The 17,495-nt window shown below is 39.7% G+C and overlaps 1 protein-coding gene and 1 long non-coding RNA gene across 15 annotated transcripts in view; one reads left to right on the forward strand and one right to left on the reverse strand.

The window, feature by feature from the left end:
- The window catches only part of Slc17a2 (solute carrier family 17 member 2), a 33,358-nt gene extending 19,095 nt beyond the window's left edge, over positions 1 to 14,263 (reverse strand). For 2 of the 8 annotated variants that reach the window (XM_087181840.1, XM_021260520.2), the window contains exons 1-11: positions 13,783 to 14,157; positions 10,349 to 10,459; positions 9,788 to 9,999; positions 6,717 to 6,950; positions 6,544 to 6,631; positions 4,520 to 4,606; positions 2,771 to 2,889; positions 2,483 to 2,644; positions 1,873 to 2,005; positions 1,645 to 1,792; positions 800 to 890 (exon numbers count right to left, since the gene is read on the reverse strand). In XM_087181840.1, coding sequence (XP_087037966.1) covers positions 800 to 890; positions 1,645 to 1,792; positions 1,873 to 2,005; positions 2,483 to 2,644; positions 2,771 to 2,889; positions 4,520 to 4,606; positions 6,544 to 6,631; positions 6,717 to 6,950; positions 9,788 to 9,999; positions 10,349 to 10,376 — 1,302 coding nt within the window. In that variant the 5' untranslated portion in view covers positions 10,377 to 10,459; positions 13,783 to 14,157. Of the gene's footprint in view, positions 1 to 799; positions 891 to 1,644; positions 1,793 to 1,872; positions 2,006 to 2,482; positions 2,645 to 2,770; positions 2,890 to 4,519; positions 4,607 to 6,543; positions 6,632 to 6,716; positions 6,951 to 9,787; positions 10,000 to 10,348; positions 10,460 to 13,782 lie in introns of all 8 variants that reach the window. The other 6 variants (XM_021260519.2, XM_021260517.2, XM_021260522.2 and 3 more) reach the window with 6 other exon arrangements.
- LOC110349755 (uncharacterized) overlaps positions 1 to 17,495 on the forward strand; it is a 72,130-nt gene that overhangs the window by 45,437 nt on the left and 9,198 nt on the right. For 2 of the 7 annotated variants that reach the window (XR_015439372.1, XR_015439371.1), the window contains exons 4-7: positions 4,176 to 6,560; positions 9,759 to 10,013; positions 10,873 to 13,027; positions 17,300 to 17,434. This is a non-coding gene — a long non-coding RNA (uncharacterized LOC110349755). Of the gene's footprint in view, positions 1 to 4,175; positions 6,561 to 9,758; positions 10,014 to 10,872; positions 13,028 to 17,299; positions 17,435 to 17,495 lie in introns of those variants that run through there. The other 5 variants (XR_015439375.1, XR_015439376.1, XR_015439377.1 and 2 more) reach the window with 4 other exon arrangements.

Below are 17,495 nucleotides of genomic sequence, written 5' to 3' on the forward strand. Positions count from 1 at the left end.
GTGACCATCCTCACCCAGACCCTAGTGTGTCATAGTTCATTTCACCTTGCATTCTTAGAAATTTGATGACAAATAAACAAAAATTTGCCAACCTTGGAATTAGGTCACATAGAGATTTATTAAAAACAAAACAAAATTTTGCTTTGCGATTGACTCTCCTTACTTTTCCCTTCAAACTGGTTCTGCCCTTTCATCCTCCTGCCTACCCTGTGCAAGACTCAGTGTTTCTGCATGGCTCACAGCCCCTCTCTTTGCCCTCAGGTCAACCTCTCTTTAAACTGGCCTTGGGACCACATGTTTTCCCTTTTATGATTTTTTTTTTTTTTTTTTTTGGTACCTGGGATTGAACTCGGGTCCTTGCGCTTGCAAGGCAGGCAGTGAAACCACTGAGCTAAATCCCGGGCCCTCTTTTATGATTTTTTAAAAATTGGGATTAAGCTGGAGAGATTCTTTGTGATCCTCCTCTTCCCTGCTATGTTCTTGAGAGGGCTCATCCACTCTGGTCATAACTGGGAATTCTCTCATGCTTTTTGCCTCTAAGGAGCATGCTGTCTTCTGAACCCAAACAGCTGGTTATCATGAACTGAGCATCTGTTCACTTGGAGAAATCCAGCTTTTATTTTTCTTCTCTTAGGAAGCCTGCCCAGCAGGGTCTGATCTAGAGGTTTGCATAATCTGAGCAATTGCGTGGCTGGTGCTCACTTTCTCCATCAGTCCATACCATCTTGAGACCACAGCATATTTCTCCAATGCCTAAAGCAATACCTGCCACTTGAAGATGTTCAATAACATGCCCAACCTGACTGATAAGGAATCCAGTAGTCGTGGAAGAGACAATTCCTGCAATGAGCCCGAATCCTCTTGAGATTCCCATGAGAAAACTCGCATATCTATGGAGAAGATTTCATACTCAGTTTTTCATAGAACATCACATTTGCCATCACAACAACTCAGTTTGAATGAAGCTCACCTCTAATGACAAAGTCATTTTGCTTACTGCACTTCCTCATTGCCAACCCCCAAATCACCTGTCTGCTGAGTCAATAGGATAACTCAAAAACTAATCTCTGTGGGAACCGGGTTTTTCCACCTCACTGCTCAGCACAGGATACACTGTGTGCCATGGGCAGGACAAGATGTAGACTTTGAAGCCAGACTGCATAGGTCCAAATCCTGCCTCTGCCCTGTGTGGCCACAGGAATATGACTTAACCCTCACATGCCTCAGTCCTCTCCCTCTGGCCTGGGAGGGAGCAACAAGATCTGCCCAGTGTAATTGAAAGGATTAGATATGTTGATTCTGAGAGGGTTTTAGCACTGGAGTTGGCTCATGGCAAGTAGCTAATATGATCAACACCCAGGAAACTTCCAAAACATATATCCGTGGGCCTTTTGCCAAAACATGCAGTCTAATCTTTAGTCAGAAAGCTTGAGAAACTTTTTTATCTAAGTGGTTACTAGACAGGAATGGAAAATGTTGCTCTCATTACCACATTAGGTCATGGCCGTGCACTGACATTTCTGTTACTTGTCATTCTGCCATCATGTAATGCATGTCAGTAACAGGAGGGCTTTGCATGGTGATGATTGAGGTCCAGCACCTCTGGAGGGACCCGGAGGAGGGAAACTCAGGTGAAGCTCTTACCTGGGGGCAACATCTAGGGTGTTGATAATAAACCCTGAGTCGCACAGGTTGCTGGTCCCAGGAATAAGTATCAGCAAAATAATGGTTGTCATGTAACTGGATGCCACAAAGGGCAGGGCCACAGCACAGAGCGATGGAAGAAGGAGGCCTGGACAATGAGGACAGGATGTCAAGAGCCTGTTAAGATCATGTAGGACTGATTAATTGAACCCACATACCTATTCTTACCTAAGGATGAAAAGAGTTTTCGCACGCTGATTAAGCTGAGAAAATTCCTGGACAGAAGAAAGTCTGCCAACTGACCTCCTAAAATTGTACAGCTGGCAGCAGCAACAAATGGCAGGGAAGACAGAACCCCACTCTGAGGGAAGAAAAGTACACAGAGTAATTCCAGAAGTGCATATGGCATCAACATTTATCAGGAATGCAGACCAACCACCAGCTTATCCCCCAACATTAAGATGCCAGAGGGAAATTGGCATCATTTATCATGGAACACAACTGTCTGAGGGAGGAGCACCAGCACTTGCACTGTGCTGGAATCCAGAGGCAAGCAACATTAACTTCTAAGGGAGACTTTGGAACCAGCTGGTGTGGCAGTAAGTCGTAGTGGTCAGAGGTAGAACGCAGCTCTACCCCTTAGGAACTGTGTGACTGACCCAAGGCTAGCTCTCCTGCCTCTCAGTGTCCCATTTCAATATCTGTGAGATGGGAATTGGTACAGTACCTCTCCATGGTCATTGTGAAAGTTAAATGAATATGCAAAGCTGGAATTCAAGAGGCAGCACAAAACAATTGCCATTATTGTCAATTTTATGGAAATGGGAAGTACACTTACGTCTCTCATGTTAACATGGAGCACAGTACTGATGTACGTCGGCAGGTATGTGATGATGATGGTGCATAACCAGAAATGGCTGAAAAACCCAGTGAAAATGGCCCAAAGTGGTAGGCATCTGACCATAGCCTTTATGGGGACAGATCGTCTAGGAGAACTGGGCTGAAAGGAAATAGCTAATGAACATGTGGCTTAGAACAGACCAGAGATTGCCTCTCCCAGGGGACACATGTCCTGCCCTGGAGATGTCTGGGTGCTCCACAGGTGGAAGGAGTGGGAACACAGTACCTGCTGAGCCAGAGAGGACACAATATGCTCCTTTTCCCTGGCACTTATGCACGGATGATGCATAGGGTCATCATAAATCATTGTGTACCACAGTAGACAGCAGACACAGCCAATGCTACCTGGGAAGTATGGACACAATTAGTTTTCAGATAGATTTGTGTACTGGGGAAAGAGAAGTTCTTCTGAAGTATTCTTTGTCTACCATGCATGTCACTTCATGATTATTCCATCACAAGGATCTAAATGTTCCCATTTCTTCCTCTCCATCTTATGAACCTCTTTTTGTCAAAGCTTTTCAGATGCCATCTCTCAAATTCTGAGTTACCTTTGTCAATGTCAGAGGCCTGAACATGAAAATGCCATTGCATGGCTCATTAATTACTCTTAAAATTCCATTTTTATATTTTGTGTTTTTCACTTCTTAGTAAACTCATTGTCTTGTTTTGGAAGTTCTGAATAGTCAGAATAAAAGACAAAGACAGTTGGACATACATAGAACAACCAGCCATGAAGTCAGCGTGGCAAGGAAAATGTCCAATCAATTTGTATTTGTATTCAAACCACAAATAATATCCATTATGGAGTCTCTGATAGAATATTTCTTGACAACACCTGATTAACATTTGTGAAACAAGATGTCTGGGATTAGCATCCTTAATGGGAAAGCCATCCAAGCTGGAACTAAATTCAAAGACATCATTTGGCTATAAGAAAATAACAATCTGTAGAACTTTGTCTCATTACTGCAATTTGTCTTTTAAAGATTACTCTATTAATCTTTTTTTGTGTGTGTGGTACTGGGGATCAAACTCAGGACCTTGTGCTTGCGAGGCAGGCAGTGCTGCACCACTGAGCTAAATGCCCTGCTAAAGAATACTCTTTATTAAAATATTTGGGAGGGCTGGGGATTTAGCTCAGTGGTTTCGCCACTTGCTGCACAAGCGCAAGGACCTGAGTTTGATCGCCAGCACCAAAAAAAAAAAAATTGGGGACACTAATGGTCTTTAAATTCCCTCTCTTACTAGATTCATCCATCTTTTATTTTAAAGCTAAGATGCAGATGCTAAAGTGATAAAAATTATATAATTGATCCCTTGCCTCAAGTATTTTACAGCCTAATGGAGAGATGAGAAGAAAAAATAAATGATTACACATTAACATAACCTAGAAAGGAATTAGCAGTAAGGATTACATAGGACAGAATGCTCACATCTGTCAAATCTGTCTGGAAGATCCCATGGAGAAGGGGACATTTGAATTGACCCTTGCAAGATCCACTTGGTGGACAATAGGTTACGTTATCTTAGGCAGAGTTAATAATTATATAACACAATATGAAGACATATTGAAGGTGAACTCAACCAACTTTGACATTTTAACTGTATACATTTGATCATTTAAACAGGCACTTCAAGTATGATAACAGAGTCTGAGAAGATGCTGGAGGTAGAAGGATAAGCTTTCACTACTGATTTCGCAGAAGCTGGCACCATGAGAAGAATTATCTCCTCTGCCATGTGCATGTGGATTGTCAAAACCATCAGACAGTATTAGGTCAACTTGTGTGACTAGATTCTGAATGCTACTAATCCTCAAATTCTTCGTCACTTTCTATTTAACAAATAGATTCTTCTTATTAATATAATATTAATACATTAATATAATATTAATACATCTTCTTATTAATATAAGAAGAATAAAACAAATTCCTGGGCAATAGAGTTGCTAGGGTTTCAGAGAGTGACTCACCAAAGATGTAGAAGATGAAAGGCCAGCCCAATGCCTGTGAGATTAGTCCACCCACACAGAGGATAATGAAGGACCCAAATGCTGCCCCTAAAGAGAACAAAGAGAAAAACACTTATGCAAATAGCTAAGGCTGCTTCTATGTGGTCTCTCTGGACACTGTCTCAACCCTGAGGTGGCAGACATAGAATTACTGGGTGTTGAGAGTATTTGCCCCTACTCACATCCCTCCCATCATGGAAACATCATGGAAAGTAATTAGAATTAGTAAATAATTGTGGTATGCCACCTAATTCAATGATGCCTCAGCACCAATGTGACCTACTCTAAATCCCTTAGTTTATCACAGAAACTGCTATCACAGAATCACCTTATGACATGATGCAATAAGAGATTCAGTGGAGAAATGTAAAGGTTTATAAAAATTAACAAAGAACAGTCCCTGTCCTCAAAGAGCTTTTGGTCCAGTGGAGAAAAAGTGAATAAAAATTACTGTCACAAGTGTAACACAATGCAAACTTTGGAGTCTGTGTTTAAACAACAACAACAATGACAACATTTTACAGACTCACATTATGAAATACATTTTGCATGGCAAAACAACACAAAAAACGTGCACAAACACTTGTACACACAACCACACCCAACACCTCAAACAAGTTTCATGAGTGAATACTTAGCTTTGCTATGTGCAAACATGCCAACATTTTCTATTATCTTTTATTCACCCTTCTTTTTAAAATACTCCTTTCTTTACCTACTAAATTAATTTAATATCCCACTAATGGGGCCAATCTCCAATTTGAAAAAGAGTGTAGAATATAAATATGATAATAAAACTAAAACATGCTATAGAAATACACATGAGGATAAATTAATAGTGATTATAAGATTAAAGAGTTGCTATATGAGCTAAGAAATAAGATAGCTGGACTTTTGGTGAGAAGAGTGGTATCAAAAAACTTTTCAGGGATATGAAGCCATGGGAGGAGAGCCTAGGAGAATAAATGCAAATATACAGGGAATAGCGAGTCTTGCTTGCAGAGGGAAGTTGAATGGAAGGCAGGTTGGGATCAGACAGCAAAGCATCTTGATATCTGCACAATGAGGTGACACTGAAATTCTCAAGCAAGTGAGGAAAATGTCCCATCTGTGCTTTAAGAAGATAGGTTGACTTTGATGGGAAGAGACAGATGAGAGAAATCAACCTGGAGGAGACAGACCACTAAGAGCATTTGGAAATAGAGAAGGTGACAACAGCTGTGCTGGGAGGAAGCAAGAAAGCAGGAGGGTGCTAAGAGGCAAAAGTCTACAAGACATGGTTATGTGTGGACTTGGGAGTGAGAAGCTTACTGAGATGCTGCTGCTGTTCCTCAACTATGTACTCTCAGCTTGGAAGCTGGGGAAAACAGCAGAGTAAGATGGTAGTGGCCTTGTGTGGAGCACTATGGAGGGCCATCTAGCACCACGATTAGAGTATGGATTCTGAAACCAACCAAACTGCCTGGGTTCCAATTTCAGTTCTACTCCCTCCTGGCTATTTGTATTTGCATTATTTACTTAACCTCTACATCCCATAATTCTCCTCTTAGAAAATAAGTCCAAACTAGTTTTTACATAAGAGGGTTCTTGTGAGACTTAATTAGCTCAGGAAAAAAAAAAAAAGAGCTCAGAATACTGCAGACTCTTTAAACTCTACTTTTCAGCTGATAGTCATAATTTTTACTTCAGAATTTTTTCTATAACTCTGTTTATAATGTCCTTTTGATTTTTTCCACTTATGCAACACTTAAGGCTATAACCTTTTTCTCACATGGATGTTTTAACTGCCCTAGCTCACTATAGTCTTTTCTGCTTCTCAGCCTCAGTGTCTTTACAACACAGAGGTATCATTGTTATGTAGCTATCTTGTATCATTGAGTTTTTCAGCAGCACCTATTCTTCCTCTTCCTCAAGCTGTCTGATTCATAGAAAGACATAGAAGGACAGAGCCGTGCAAAACAACGCGATGCCACAATCATCCTTACCTGATCCTGCAATACTGGTGAGCTTGCTCCGTTCCAGCGGAGGAGCCCATTTTGCCCAAATCGTAAACTGGCCGGTCCATGCCATTCCCTGAAATGAAAATCATGAAGACGTTTGCTCTTTTGCAGAATTTGGGGATCTGTATCCCACTCAGAATGAGAAAGTGCTTGAATACCTGGGCCATGCCTTGCACTGTTCGAATCACAATGACCAAAATCACCCCAAAGTCAGCAGCCAGTGGGGTAAAGAGGGTGAGAAGGGACGAGATCAGCAAACCAGCACCAAGCATCTGTTTTGCTTCAAATATTCCTGCTAAATATCCACTTGGGATCAGAGTCAGTATTATTCCGTAGCTGATGGAGCTAAAGATGATGCCCTGGGTCTCTGGGCTCCATTGATACACAGATGCCTGGAAAAAATAAGAAGAAAATCTATTTGCTAAGAATTATTTTATCAAAATCTACTCTCTACAGACTTGCCTAGGGTTGGTGAGACTCTTACAAAATATCTATTTTAGTTTTGCTCCATTTGTTTTGGTACCAGAGATCCAACTCTGGACCTTGCGCTTTAGAGGCAGGTGCTGGAACCACTGAGCTAAATCTGGGCCCCATTTCTCCATTTTTTTTAACCTAACTTAGACATTCTACCTTTTCCAAACAAACAACTAATTATATCTTTAATTTCACTCTTGTAGAAGATTAGAAACAGAAGGGCAGGGGATTTAGTACCAAAAAAAGTTAGAAACAGAAAATGAAGAAAGGAGATAAATTACATAGATGGATGATAAGAACTAAGTAGAAAGAGCCATCAAGCAACAGCTTATCTGTTGAAGAAAGCCCTTTAACAACAGTAAAAGGTGGGTGACAATGACTCTCATTTGAAAGAATGAAATATGTACAACTTCACTGAACTCTTACCAAAATCAGCCCCTAACTGAAAAGAAAAGTCAAGTTTGAGAATTATGGTCTTTTGTGATGCAACCAAGTTTCTAAGATATGTTTCAAGTGAGTAAAATCATGTTTCCTTCCTGATATAACTCAATAAACACTTTTGGGAAGTCCTGTAGACATATGGATTCATGTTATAAATTAGATGGGCAAAGAATATAAATTAATAAATATTTTGTCAATTTAAAGTAAGTATAAAAAATGCAAGGTATACAATTTGTATTAGAAATACTATTTGAAGGGCTGGGGATTTAGCTCAGTGGTTCCACGCCTGCCTGGCAAGGTCAAGGTCCTGAGTTCCATCCCTGGTACCAAAAAAAAAGAAAGAAAGAAAGAAAGAAAGAAAGAAAGAAAGAAAGAAAGAAAGAAAGAAAGAAAGAAAGACTATTTGAGGATGAACAAATAAAACAGGTACTTTGAGAAAAGGGAAGAACAATTTGAGAAGATTCCAGGAAGGAAGCAGTAGGAGAATTATCCTTTGAGAAATGACTATAATTTGTGTGAAGAGAGAAAGTAAAATTCATTCTTATAGGATGAAACAGTAAAAACGAATGTCCACCATTTGAGAAGATATGAAACAATCAGAAAGTAGCTGTGACTGGCTGGTTCCAAGCCCTTTCCCTGGGCCGTGCACAGCAGAGAGGGGTGTGCTGAGAAGCAAGACCAGACTCTGGGGCAGCAGTGTGTACAGAGAACACAGCATGCTTAGCAACGTGAAGGTGTTCTGGATTCTTGAGCACAGACACGTGAACGAATACAGTGGATGAGAGAAAAAAGATGTGACGTAATGTAATGATAGATAGTGTACCCAATGTAATAAAATGATGAATTACAAATTACATGGATGACACTAGAAATGTGCAGGAAATGAAAGATGGTTTACAGCAAGGTCTCAGACCCCTGGCCTGTTAGGAAAACAGCTGTACAACTGGAGGGAGCAGTGGGCAGTGACTGTGCAGAGCAGAGCTTCATCTGTATTTACAGCAGCTCCCCAACCTTCCCATTACTGACTGAGCTCCACCTCCTGTCACAGCAGCAGGGGCTTTAGATTCTCACAGGAGCATGATCCCTACTGTGAGCTGCTATGCAAGGGAATAAGGTTATTCACTACTTAGGAGAATCTAATGTAATAATAATAGAAATAAAGTGACCATAAATGTAATTAATGCACTTGAATTATCCCCAAACCATCATATCCTCTGCCTCCCCCAGCCCACCCTGAAGAAAAATTGTCCTCCAGGTGACTGGTCCCTGATGTCAAAAAGGTTAGAGACCATGGTTCATAAACAGAGAAGTGAGTGAACTCATTGACTAATAGGAATTAGTAACATGTTCCAGCAGGTTCAAAGGAGAATTCAAAAAGGCACACACACATAAACAGGAAGCAAAGCAGAAATGGATTTTAAAGAAAATAGATGCACATGCGCCTTGTGGCCATAACATTCAGTGAAATAGATCAGACATACAAGTTTAAATACTGCATGGTATCTCTTATACGAGATACTCAAATTGTAAATAAAGTGCAAAATAAAAGGTAGATATTAGGAAGTAGGAAGATAGATCTTTCTCAGATTGGAAGAGGATCAAGAGATGGAAGGCTGGGATGGGTGAGGGGGTCCAGGGAAGGGAGAGAGGTGAACAAAGGAATTGGGATGTGTTGTGTATGTGAACCAACTCCACATAAGGAATGCAAACATTATATACTGCAAACAAGTACTAATATACAATAAATAAAAAGGAAAAGACATTCACAGAAAGATAGATAGATAGATAGATAGATAGATAGATAGATAGATAGATAGACAGATAGAAACACTAGCTTGTTCAATCATGATGGGACTGGTGAGTGGAGAGACTTGTGATTTCCCTCAGGATAGAATGTATCCGCAAAGCTATAGGCAGGAATCACCTGTTTTTTTATTCATTATATAGAATTTACAGGGTAGTAAAACAGCTCAAAAACAATGAAAGGTGCAGAGATCCAAATGGAATTGGGTAACCCGGAAGAATCCCCTAGATAGCAAATAGTTTTTCACTGATGACACCCAGTAATCTATTTGTTCCATTTTAGAATTCTTCATTATTTTCTACAGTTCCCCAACATGATAATAAAAATAATCTCAATGAAATGTTATTATCATTACAGAGACAATTTCTTGAAGAAAAATATTTTCAGTTCCTTTTAGTTCATTATTGATACTTCATGCTTCTATACTCTGCAGAATCAAGATCCAAGCATTCCTTTCAAACTCTTTTTTTCTCTCTTTCAGTGAGGAGGCTTGCTGTCCATCACACTCACCCTTGTTTTAAAGTCCTCGCTGGACCTGCTTGAGTGGCGGAAGGTGTCTGTCAGAGGCTCCTCAGTAGAGGCATTGAGGGGATCATCTTGCTGAGTGCTGTTCACCATGGCGATGATGGCAATGCTCAGACTCACGCGCTGGGTGATCATGGTGAAGTTTGAGAAGTGCATGATCAGAGCCAGCCCATAGCGTAGTGAGCAGAAATCTGCACCTAGTTGGTAAAGGGTAAGCAATGAGCTCCTCATTGAGCCTCATCTTTCCACTTCTCCCACAGCTAAATCTGAATGTACTTTAGAAGATACCATGGGATCCCGCTGTTCTTTTTTATTTCTTTTTCAAAACTCATTCCACTCCTTAGATCCCAGCATTTACTGATTATTTGGCTTCATTTCTGATAGATTTATTTGATAGATAAACACCTTTTCTTAGAAAAAAGCAGCCATTAACAGAATCAGGGGCTGGAACTGGCTCTGATGTTTCACTGAGAGTCTCCCCAAGGAGCAGCATGGGGGAAGAGGGAGGAGAGGAGAGTGCTGGGGCATGAAGACCACTGGCCTTACCTTTCCTGGGGGGAGGCTTCGTGTCCATTTAGCTTCTACAGGAATTGGTACCACACTTTGTGGTGGAATTTCCCGCTCCCCCGAATTTCTCCTACCACGACAGGCTTTTATCTGTGGTGAGAACAGAATCCAAACTATGCACACAAATCCTTCCTTCTTGTTAATGTTGCCTCTTATAGTCATTAGTAGAAAATTTGATCTAACATAGCTGTATTATTTCCATTTTCCAGTGCACTCCTGCTATGCTTTTGGAAGACTGTACTTTTATAAAGAAATTTCAGTATAAATCCTTAGACCTAGCCACTTAAATTCCCTAGCTATCCATTTTCTCATATGCACAGTAATGATAAAACTCCTTTCCAAATGATACTATAAAAATTAAGGAAGAAAATTGTAAAGGTTTTATCAGACCGTAGAGAACCATGCAAAGGTAAGAAGTTTGTAACAGTCATGAGATAGAGCATTTAAATTCAGCCCAAGAGCAGTGCTTTTTTTCCTTTCTGACCATATGTCTCTTTCCTCAGGACAACCAGAACTCTGTTCCATGGTGTCTTTGAATATGAAAGAAGCTATTGTGCATCATATATATATTACATGTAAAGGTTTAAAATGCTGTTTGCTACACACCAGTTGGACACCTTACTGGGCTGACAAAATCTTCAGTCATCTACAGAATTGTTGTTGTTGTTTTTTGTACCGGAGATCGAACTCAGGACCTTGTGCTTGCAAGGCAGGTGTGGTACCACTGAGCTAAATCCCTGGACACTCACCTACAAAATCATACTGAATGGGAGATTTTAATTACATTAATGAATAATCCAGCTTTTTTGATAGGCTAAGAGAATTCATGATTCCAAATAAGCATGTTTAGTTTTATATTTGCATATTAACCAAATTCTCCATGGAGATGGATTATATATATAATAAAATCTACATATATGTAAAATTTATAAATATAAATATATAAAAATATATTTGCTTCTTTTACATATATATAAATATATAATATTTTCTGCTGCTCAGAATATTTTTCTGCTTCCCAAATAGCCCACAGTTCTGAGAATAATGTCTACCCATCCGAGTTTTGCAATTCTCTCATCTGGCAGCAATAATCCCAAATCAAGCCTGCACTGCTAGCAAGGGGAGATTAGCACCAGGACAAACGTTGGCTGTTGCTTGGCCTGGAAGGTTCCTAGGTTCTACTAGCATCAGGATGATAACAGGAGTTTACTCCACTGCTCTGCACTCAGATCCTAGCAGAAGCCATCTGGGCAAAACTTTCGAATTTCATCATTTGCTATTTGATTTCTCTTGTTAGGTAAGAACCCGTGACTTGGAAGAAGGCTACTTTTTAGCTTTACATACCCCTACCATATTTATACTACATATAAAGCCTTCCCATCGACTTCTCCAATGACTCATAAGCACTGGGCTCTCAAGCTGAAAGAGACTGAGAGATCCTCTGACCCAAACGCTCATTTTACAGATAAGGAAACTAATGTGCAGAAAGCTTGAAGAGTTACCTCAAGACACTCAGGTCACAGAACCAGCACCAGGTCTTGTAATGCCTGGACTCCTGCTTTTTCTACTGCTACAGCTACTTCCTCTTTATTTCCTTAATATTTTAAGTATAAGCTCAAAACAAAATAGAATGGCTTCACATTAATGTGTTCTAAATGAAAATTCATACAATTTTCCATGAAGTTTTGATCCTTTACTCCAGAAGGAAATTTAATGATGAAAAACACTTTTAAGTTGAGCTTTGAATATTAAACAAAAACCCTCTGCTTCTTCTTGCTTTTTCTGCTAGTGGGATAGTATCATAACCCTATTATTTCAATTTCTCTTTCCATTCTCCCTTGCTGTCTAAAGGGAAAGAACAAAACACTTCACATTGCTTTTATAGTTTCAATTATTTTTATTTGTCTCAGTAACTTTCAATCATTTATTTCCTGATCCTTTTCATGAGACAAATATAGAAATCTAGATAATATCCATTCTAAACTGGAATGTTTCTATGACATAGTAATGGAAACTATTTTTCTAAAACAATCACAAGAGCTTGTGAAATTATGGGATGTGAGCACCAGAGTGATTGATATGCACTTTGAGACAGTAGAATAATTCATAGGCTAATTGTAAACAATTAGAACATGAATTTTGTCAAAACTTTCCCATTCAGGAGTGATGATTGCAAAAAAACACAGTGCATCCTAGTGTTAAAGCTGTAAGTAGACATAGAAAAATTGAAGTGAAATTGTTAGAAAAATTTTATACTGAGTAAACAATTTTCTGACACAGTATAGGCTGTATTTGAGATAAAATTAATAATATAGACATGGTTTATGTATAAGCCAAAGAATGGTGCTTTTCCTATTCTTAGTCTAGAACTCATGATTTTGTTTAGTGGCCTTTCTACACCTCTAGTTTTCACTCAACATTCAACCTGCCTTGCATCATCCGTGTGAACTGAGGCTCCTGGTTTACTTAGGGTAAATTCAAAGTTCAAAGAACATGATCCTTCAGACTAGAGGGGACTCGGGGCCTGAGTTCCACATTGCCACTGTGGATCTTCGAAAACCAGAGCAAGTTTCATAAACTCTTCAAGCTTCAAAAGTTTCATAGGAGAAAATGGAGATAAAATATTACCTCACAAGACTATTTGGAGTGGAAACAAAGGTATGAGATATGCCCTGTGCACTGTAAAATATTATACTCTGTAAAAAGTTTATCGATGTGAATAACAGCAATAATAACCACAGCCACTTTAGCACTTGGGCCCTTGTAAGTCCATGAATAAGTACAGGTTTACAACAAATAAAATGTGTTTTGATTGGTTGCTAAATTGGTTTCCTTTTTAAAGTAATTTCTTCTGTGCTGGAATCCACAAGATGGATAGGGGAGGGTTTACCTTGCCACCAATTTCAGAGAACGTGTGAAGACGGGTTTCTGCAAAGTGAGCAGCACTAAGGCCCAGGCTGCTTTGCTAAAAGACCTGTAGTTCTGGAATAAAATTGGTTAATCCAGCATCTAATTTTATGGCACATTGTTAATTTATTTATGATTGAATCACAGCAAAAGACAAAGTGTACTGAGCCACAATGATGGGCAAATGGAAAAGACAAGATAATACCAAAGCTAAGGTACAGTTACAGCAGGCACCCTGTACCTTTCCTCCAGGCAGGAGCTATGTTTTGGAAGCAGCATTTTCTCTGGGAGGGTTCGGAGGTGGCACCTTCATGCCTCTGCCCCTCCGGCTTCCTGTCACATTGCTAAAAGGTGCTAAAAGGCTGAGCTCTGTAAGCACACACATTTCCTCGCCCTCACTTTTATTCACATCCTCCTTCATGTTCTCCTTTTCTTGAGAGATTAGTTCAGATATACATAGAAATCTGAAAAGGCTCATCAGTCACAGTCCCAAACCCAATCCTTACCGGACCTTATGCAGCATTTCGTTCCATATTCAAAGCCGGTCTGACTTGTCCTGAAGTCAGGACTTGTGGAGATGATCCCTGCTCACTGTGTTGTTGGTCATGTCCTCTCAAGCCTTACTCTAAGTGCTGATTAAGCCAGTTACCTTCTTAAGAAAGTCTCTTCTTCCTTTTGAAATCAGATCCCATTCCCAAATGGCAATCCTTAACCTGTAAATAATGTTTTTCCTCTTAGTTCTTCTGAAGCAGTTCCCACCCACTAAGAGATCTTTGAGAGACTTGTAATTAGCATCTTCACCAAAAGGAGAAACACTCTTACCACCATTAAACCAGTAGAGAAGCCCTTGACTATAAGGTCACCTTGAAAATAGAGTGTTTCTGTACCTTCTTCCCTTTTGGATAACTCCACAGGGTTTCACAAGGATAACCAATGAGCTACGTGGTGATCAGACAGCAACCAGGTTTGACCCTATATTCTCAGAACAGGGTGCCTGGATTTGGCTTTGCTGCTTAATCTTTAACTTCATTTTCAAGTTCTCACTGACAGAGTCAGTATCAAATGATGTCATGAGGTTTGTCTGTTTTGAACTGTCCATATAACCATTTAGGTAACAACCGTTCCTAAAAGGAGGGTGTTCTGGAGTGGCAGAGGGGATGGGCTCTCGAGGCTGGAGAGATGAAGTTAACTCTTTGTCACTAGCTAGTATTCCCTTCTTAAGTTGGTTCCGGCATCAGTAAAGCAATAGTTGAGAGACGCAGGTCATGAAGTTAGTAGACGGATGACCTGAAGTACATTTGCTAATTGGTATAAGGTCCTCAGAAATAAGATATCCCTGTTAAGGGGTTTGTTAAGTCTGCCAGACTTTCCTAGGCATTTGATGTTCATGGTCTGACAAATGTGAACTCTGGTTACTGTACTCTAATAAGGTTCCTTGAAGCTACCCTCTGTGTACCTTGCTACTTCTTGTGTTTCTCCTTCCAGTTTCTCCTTGGCTCCTGATGCTTGAATTTATGTCCCTTTTTATGATTCTTAATTTTGGGACTGTGGTTGCTACTAGATCTTCCTGGTTGACTCTTGACTTTTATAAAATGTGGTAGGGAACTGCTCTCTCCCCAAGTTAGGTATCCCACCACAGTTCACCTAGTCAGACTTCCCCAAAGAACCTACTACAGTCAACACCTGAGCCAGGACACTTGGTCCCTGTGTCAGTTTTGTACTGCTGCTGTATAAATTTCTACAAACTTGGTGGCTTATAGCAACACACATTTGTTCTGGAGGTCAGAAGTCCAAAGTGGGTTTTACTAGTTCAAAATCAAGCCATGAGCAGGGCTGTGGTTCTTCCAGAGCCTGTAAGGAAAAACTGTAAGCTATTTCTTTGTCCTTTTTAGATAGTTGTGGGCACTTGCATTCATTGGCTTTTGGTACCTTCCTCCATCTCTTTTCTCTTCTTTTTTTTCCTCCTTCCTCTCTTCTTTCCTTTGTCTTTTTTTGGGGTGGAGGATGGGTAGTAGTAGAGATTGAACTTGGGGCCTTCACACTGGGGTATATCCCCAATGTCTTTTTATATTTTCATTTTGAGACAGGCTCTTGCTAAGTTGCTATGTTATCCAGGCTGAGCTCAAACTTATAATCTTCCTGCCTCAGTCTCCCAAGGTGCAGGAATTACAGATGTGCATCTCCACACCTGGTTTGCTTCTTCTATCTTTAAAGCAACAGTAACATCATTACATCTGTCTCTCTCAACCTGACTTGCCTTCCTCTCAGAAGGAGTCTTGTGATCACATTGGACCACCTGAAAATATGGTATACTCTTCCCATCTCAAAGTCCTGAAATGATCACAATGTGAAGTTCCCTTTGTCATGTAAAGTAATATAATGATAGGCTGTATGGTTTAGGACACAGACATCTTTGGGGCAATATGTAGTGTACCACAGTTCACTCTCCAGGGAAAGAGAGAATAGAGAGAAATAAACTTATTTTCTTTAATTAAAACTTCTGATAGCTGATTTATTGTAAAGTCATCATGTACCCGATCAGCCAATGAAAAGAGCCAAGAAGATAAATGAGAATGTTGTTTTCATTATCTTTCCAGAATATGGTGGGATATTTTTGAAATTTGTACCAAGGCACAGTATGATCTAATAACAACTCTAAAAGAAAAATGAACTGGTGGGGGTTCCCATTGTAGGAACAAATATATTAAAGGAGGGTTTGAAAGTGCCCAGTGCCACTAGAAATTTCTGAATACATTCTTCAAACTGCATAGTCCAATGTTGATTTTTGCAAGCTCTCTAAGGGATCATGTCCACAGTTCTCAGCACATCCGGCCCGATGTACACACTATTTTCTAAATGTTTGTGCTCTTCCCTGTCCAAGTGGATATGTCAAAATCCTAACTCGAAAGGTGATAGGTCTTAGAGCCTTTGAGAAATGACTAGGTCATGAGCGAAACCTTCATGGATGGGATTAGTGTCCTTCAAAAGGAGTCTCAGGGGAACTCATTCAACCTCTCTGCCATGTGAGGTCAGAGTGAAAAGATACTATGTGCTCAATAAATAATAATTCATTATGTGAATGAACTTGCCATCAGTAGTTAAGATTTCTGTATCTAGTCCAAACTTCCAACCTTATCCCGATTTTCACATAAAGTGCTAATACATGAACTCAGTGAACTTAAAGAACTTAAATAAGTTATATCTGTGACATTTATAAACATCAAGAATAACAGAGCGGAAGTTAGGAAATCCTTAAAAATTTAGGTCTTTCTGGCATGACATTAACAACGATTCCCTAACAATTCTTCAATCTGCACTTGTGTGTGTGAGTGTGTGTGTGTGTGTGTGTGAGTGTGACTATGTTCCAGACACAGCACTTAGCTTCTGAGAATATCAATTTGTTTAATATCTGGCCCATGACTTCACAGAGTTTAAAGTCCTCTATGTGAGATTATACACCAAATCAGATGGCTAGGAGGTAAGGCAACAAACAGAAGCAATATGAATTTACAGAGGTGCTGGGAAAGCACAAATAAAGGCCCTGCCAACAATCAGCATCCCAGGGAGGCTTCTTGGAGGAGGCAGGCTGGGTCAGTCAGCTTCCCCACTGAATGAGTCAGTCATTTAGGGAAGGACCTTCCAGAAAGAGCAAAGCCACTGAGGGTCTGTGTGGGGAATTAGAATTGTTCAAGGAGACTGGGAATCAAAGTGCAAAAGCTTAGAGGGAATTTGGTGGACTGATTGGAAATGTGATGGATGATTTTCAAAAACTCAATTATTTATCCCAACCACAGAAATAACTTTTTCAAAATAGAAATGAAAAAAAGTTTTAATGTTTCCTGACAATAATAACTACAAAAGTTTTGGATATTTTTTGGATAAGAAAAATTAGACTCAAAATAAGACAAAAAAATTTTATTAAAGGACATATAAAGCAAGATCTAGTTAAAGGAATTATATACTATATTCTTGATGGAAATTTTATTAGCATAAAATATTGATTCTCCCTAAATTAATAAACAGAATTCTGTGAACATTGCATTAAAGAAAAGGGAAATGGAAGGACAAACTGGAAATGGCCTCAGTATCCACTTATGAGAGCCTGAAAGACATATGCAGTGAGATACCAGGTCCTCGCAGCAGAAAAGCGAGCAACAGGTGAGAGGAACAAGTCACATCTGTACCACTGAACTTTTAAATAAAGTAATGCAATTTCAAA

Source organism: Heterocephalus glaber, unplaced genomic scaffold, assembly GCF_053883595.1.
Source record: "Heterocephalus glaber isolate CG9 unplaced genomic scaffold, H.glaber_assembly_v1.0 deba00001472, whole genome shotgun sequence".
In the NCBI taxonomy this organism is placed as follows: domain Eukaryota; kingdom Metazoa; phylum Chordata; class Mammalia; order Rodentia; family Bathyergidae; genus Heterocephalus; species Heterocephalus glaber.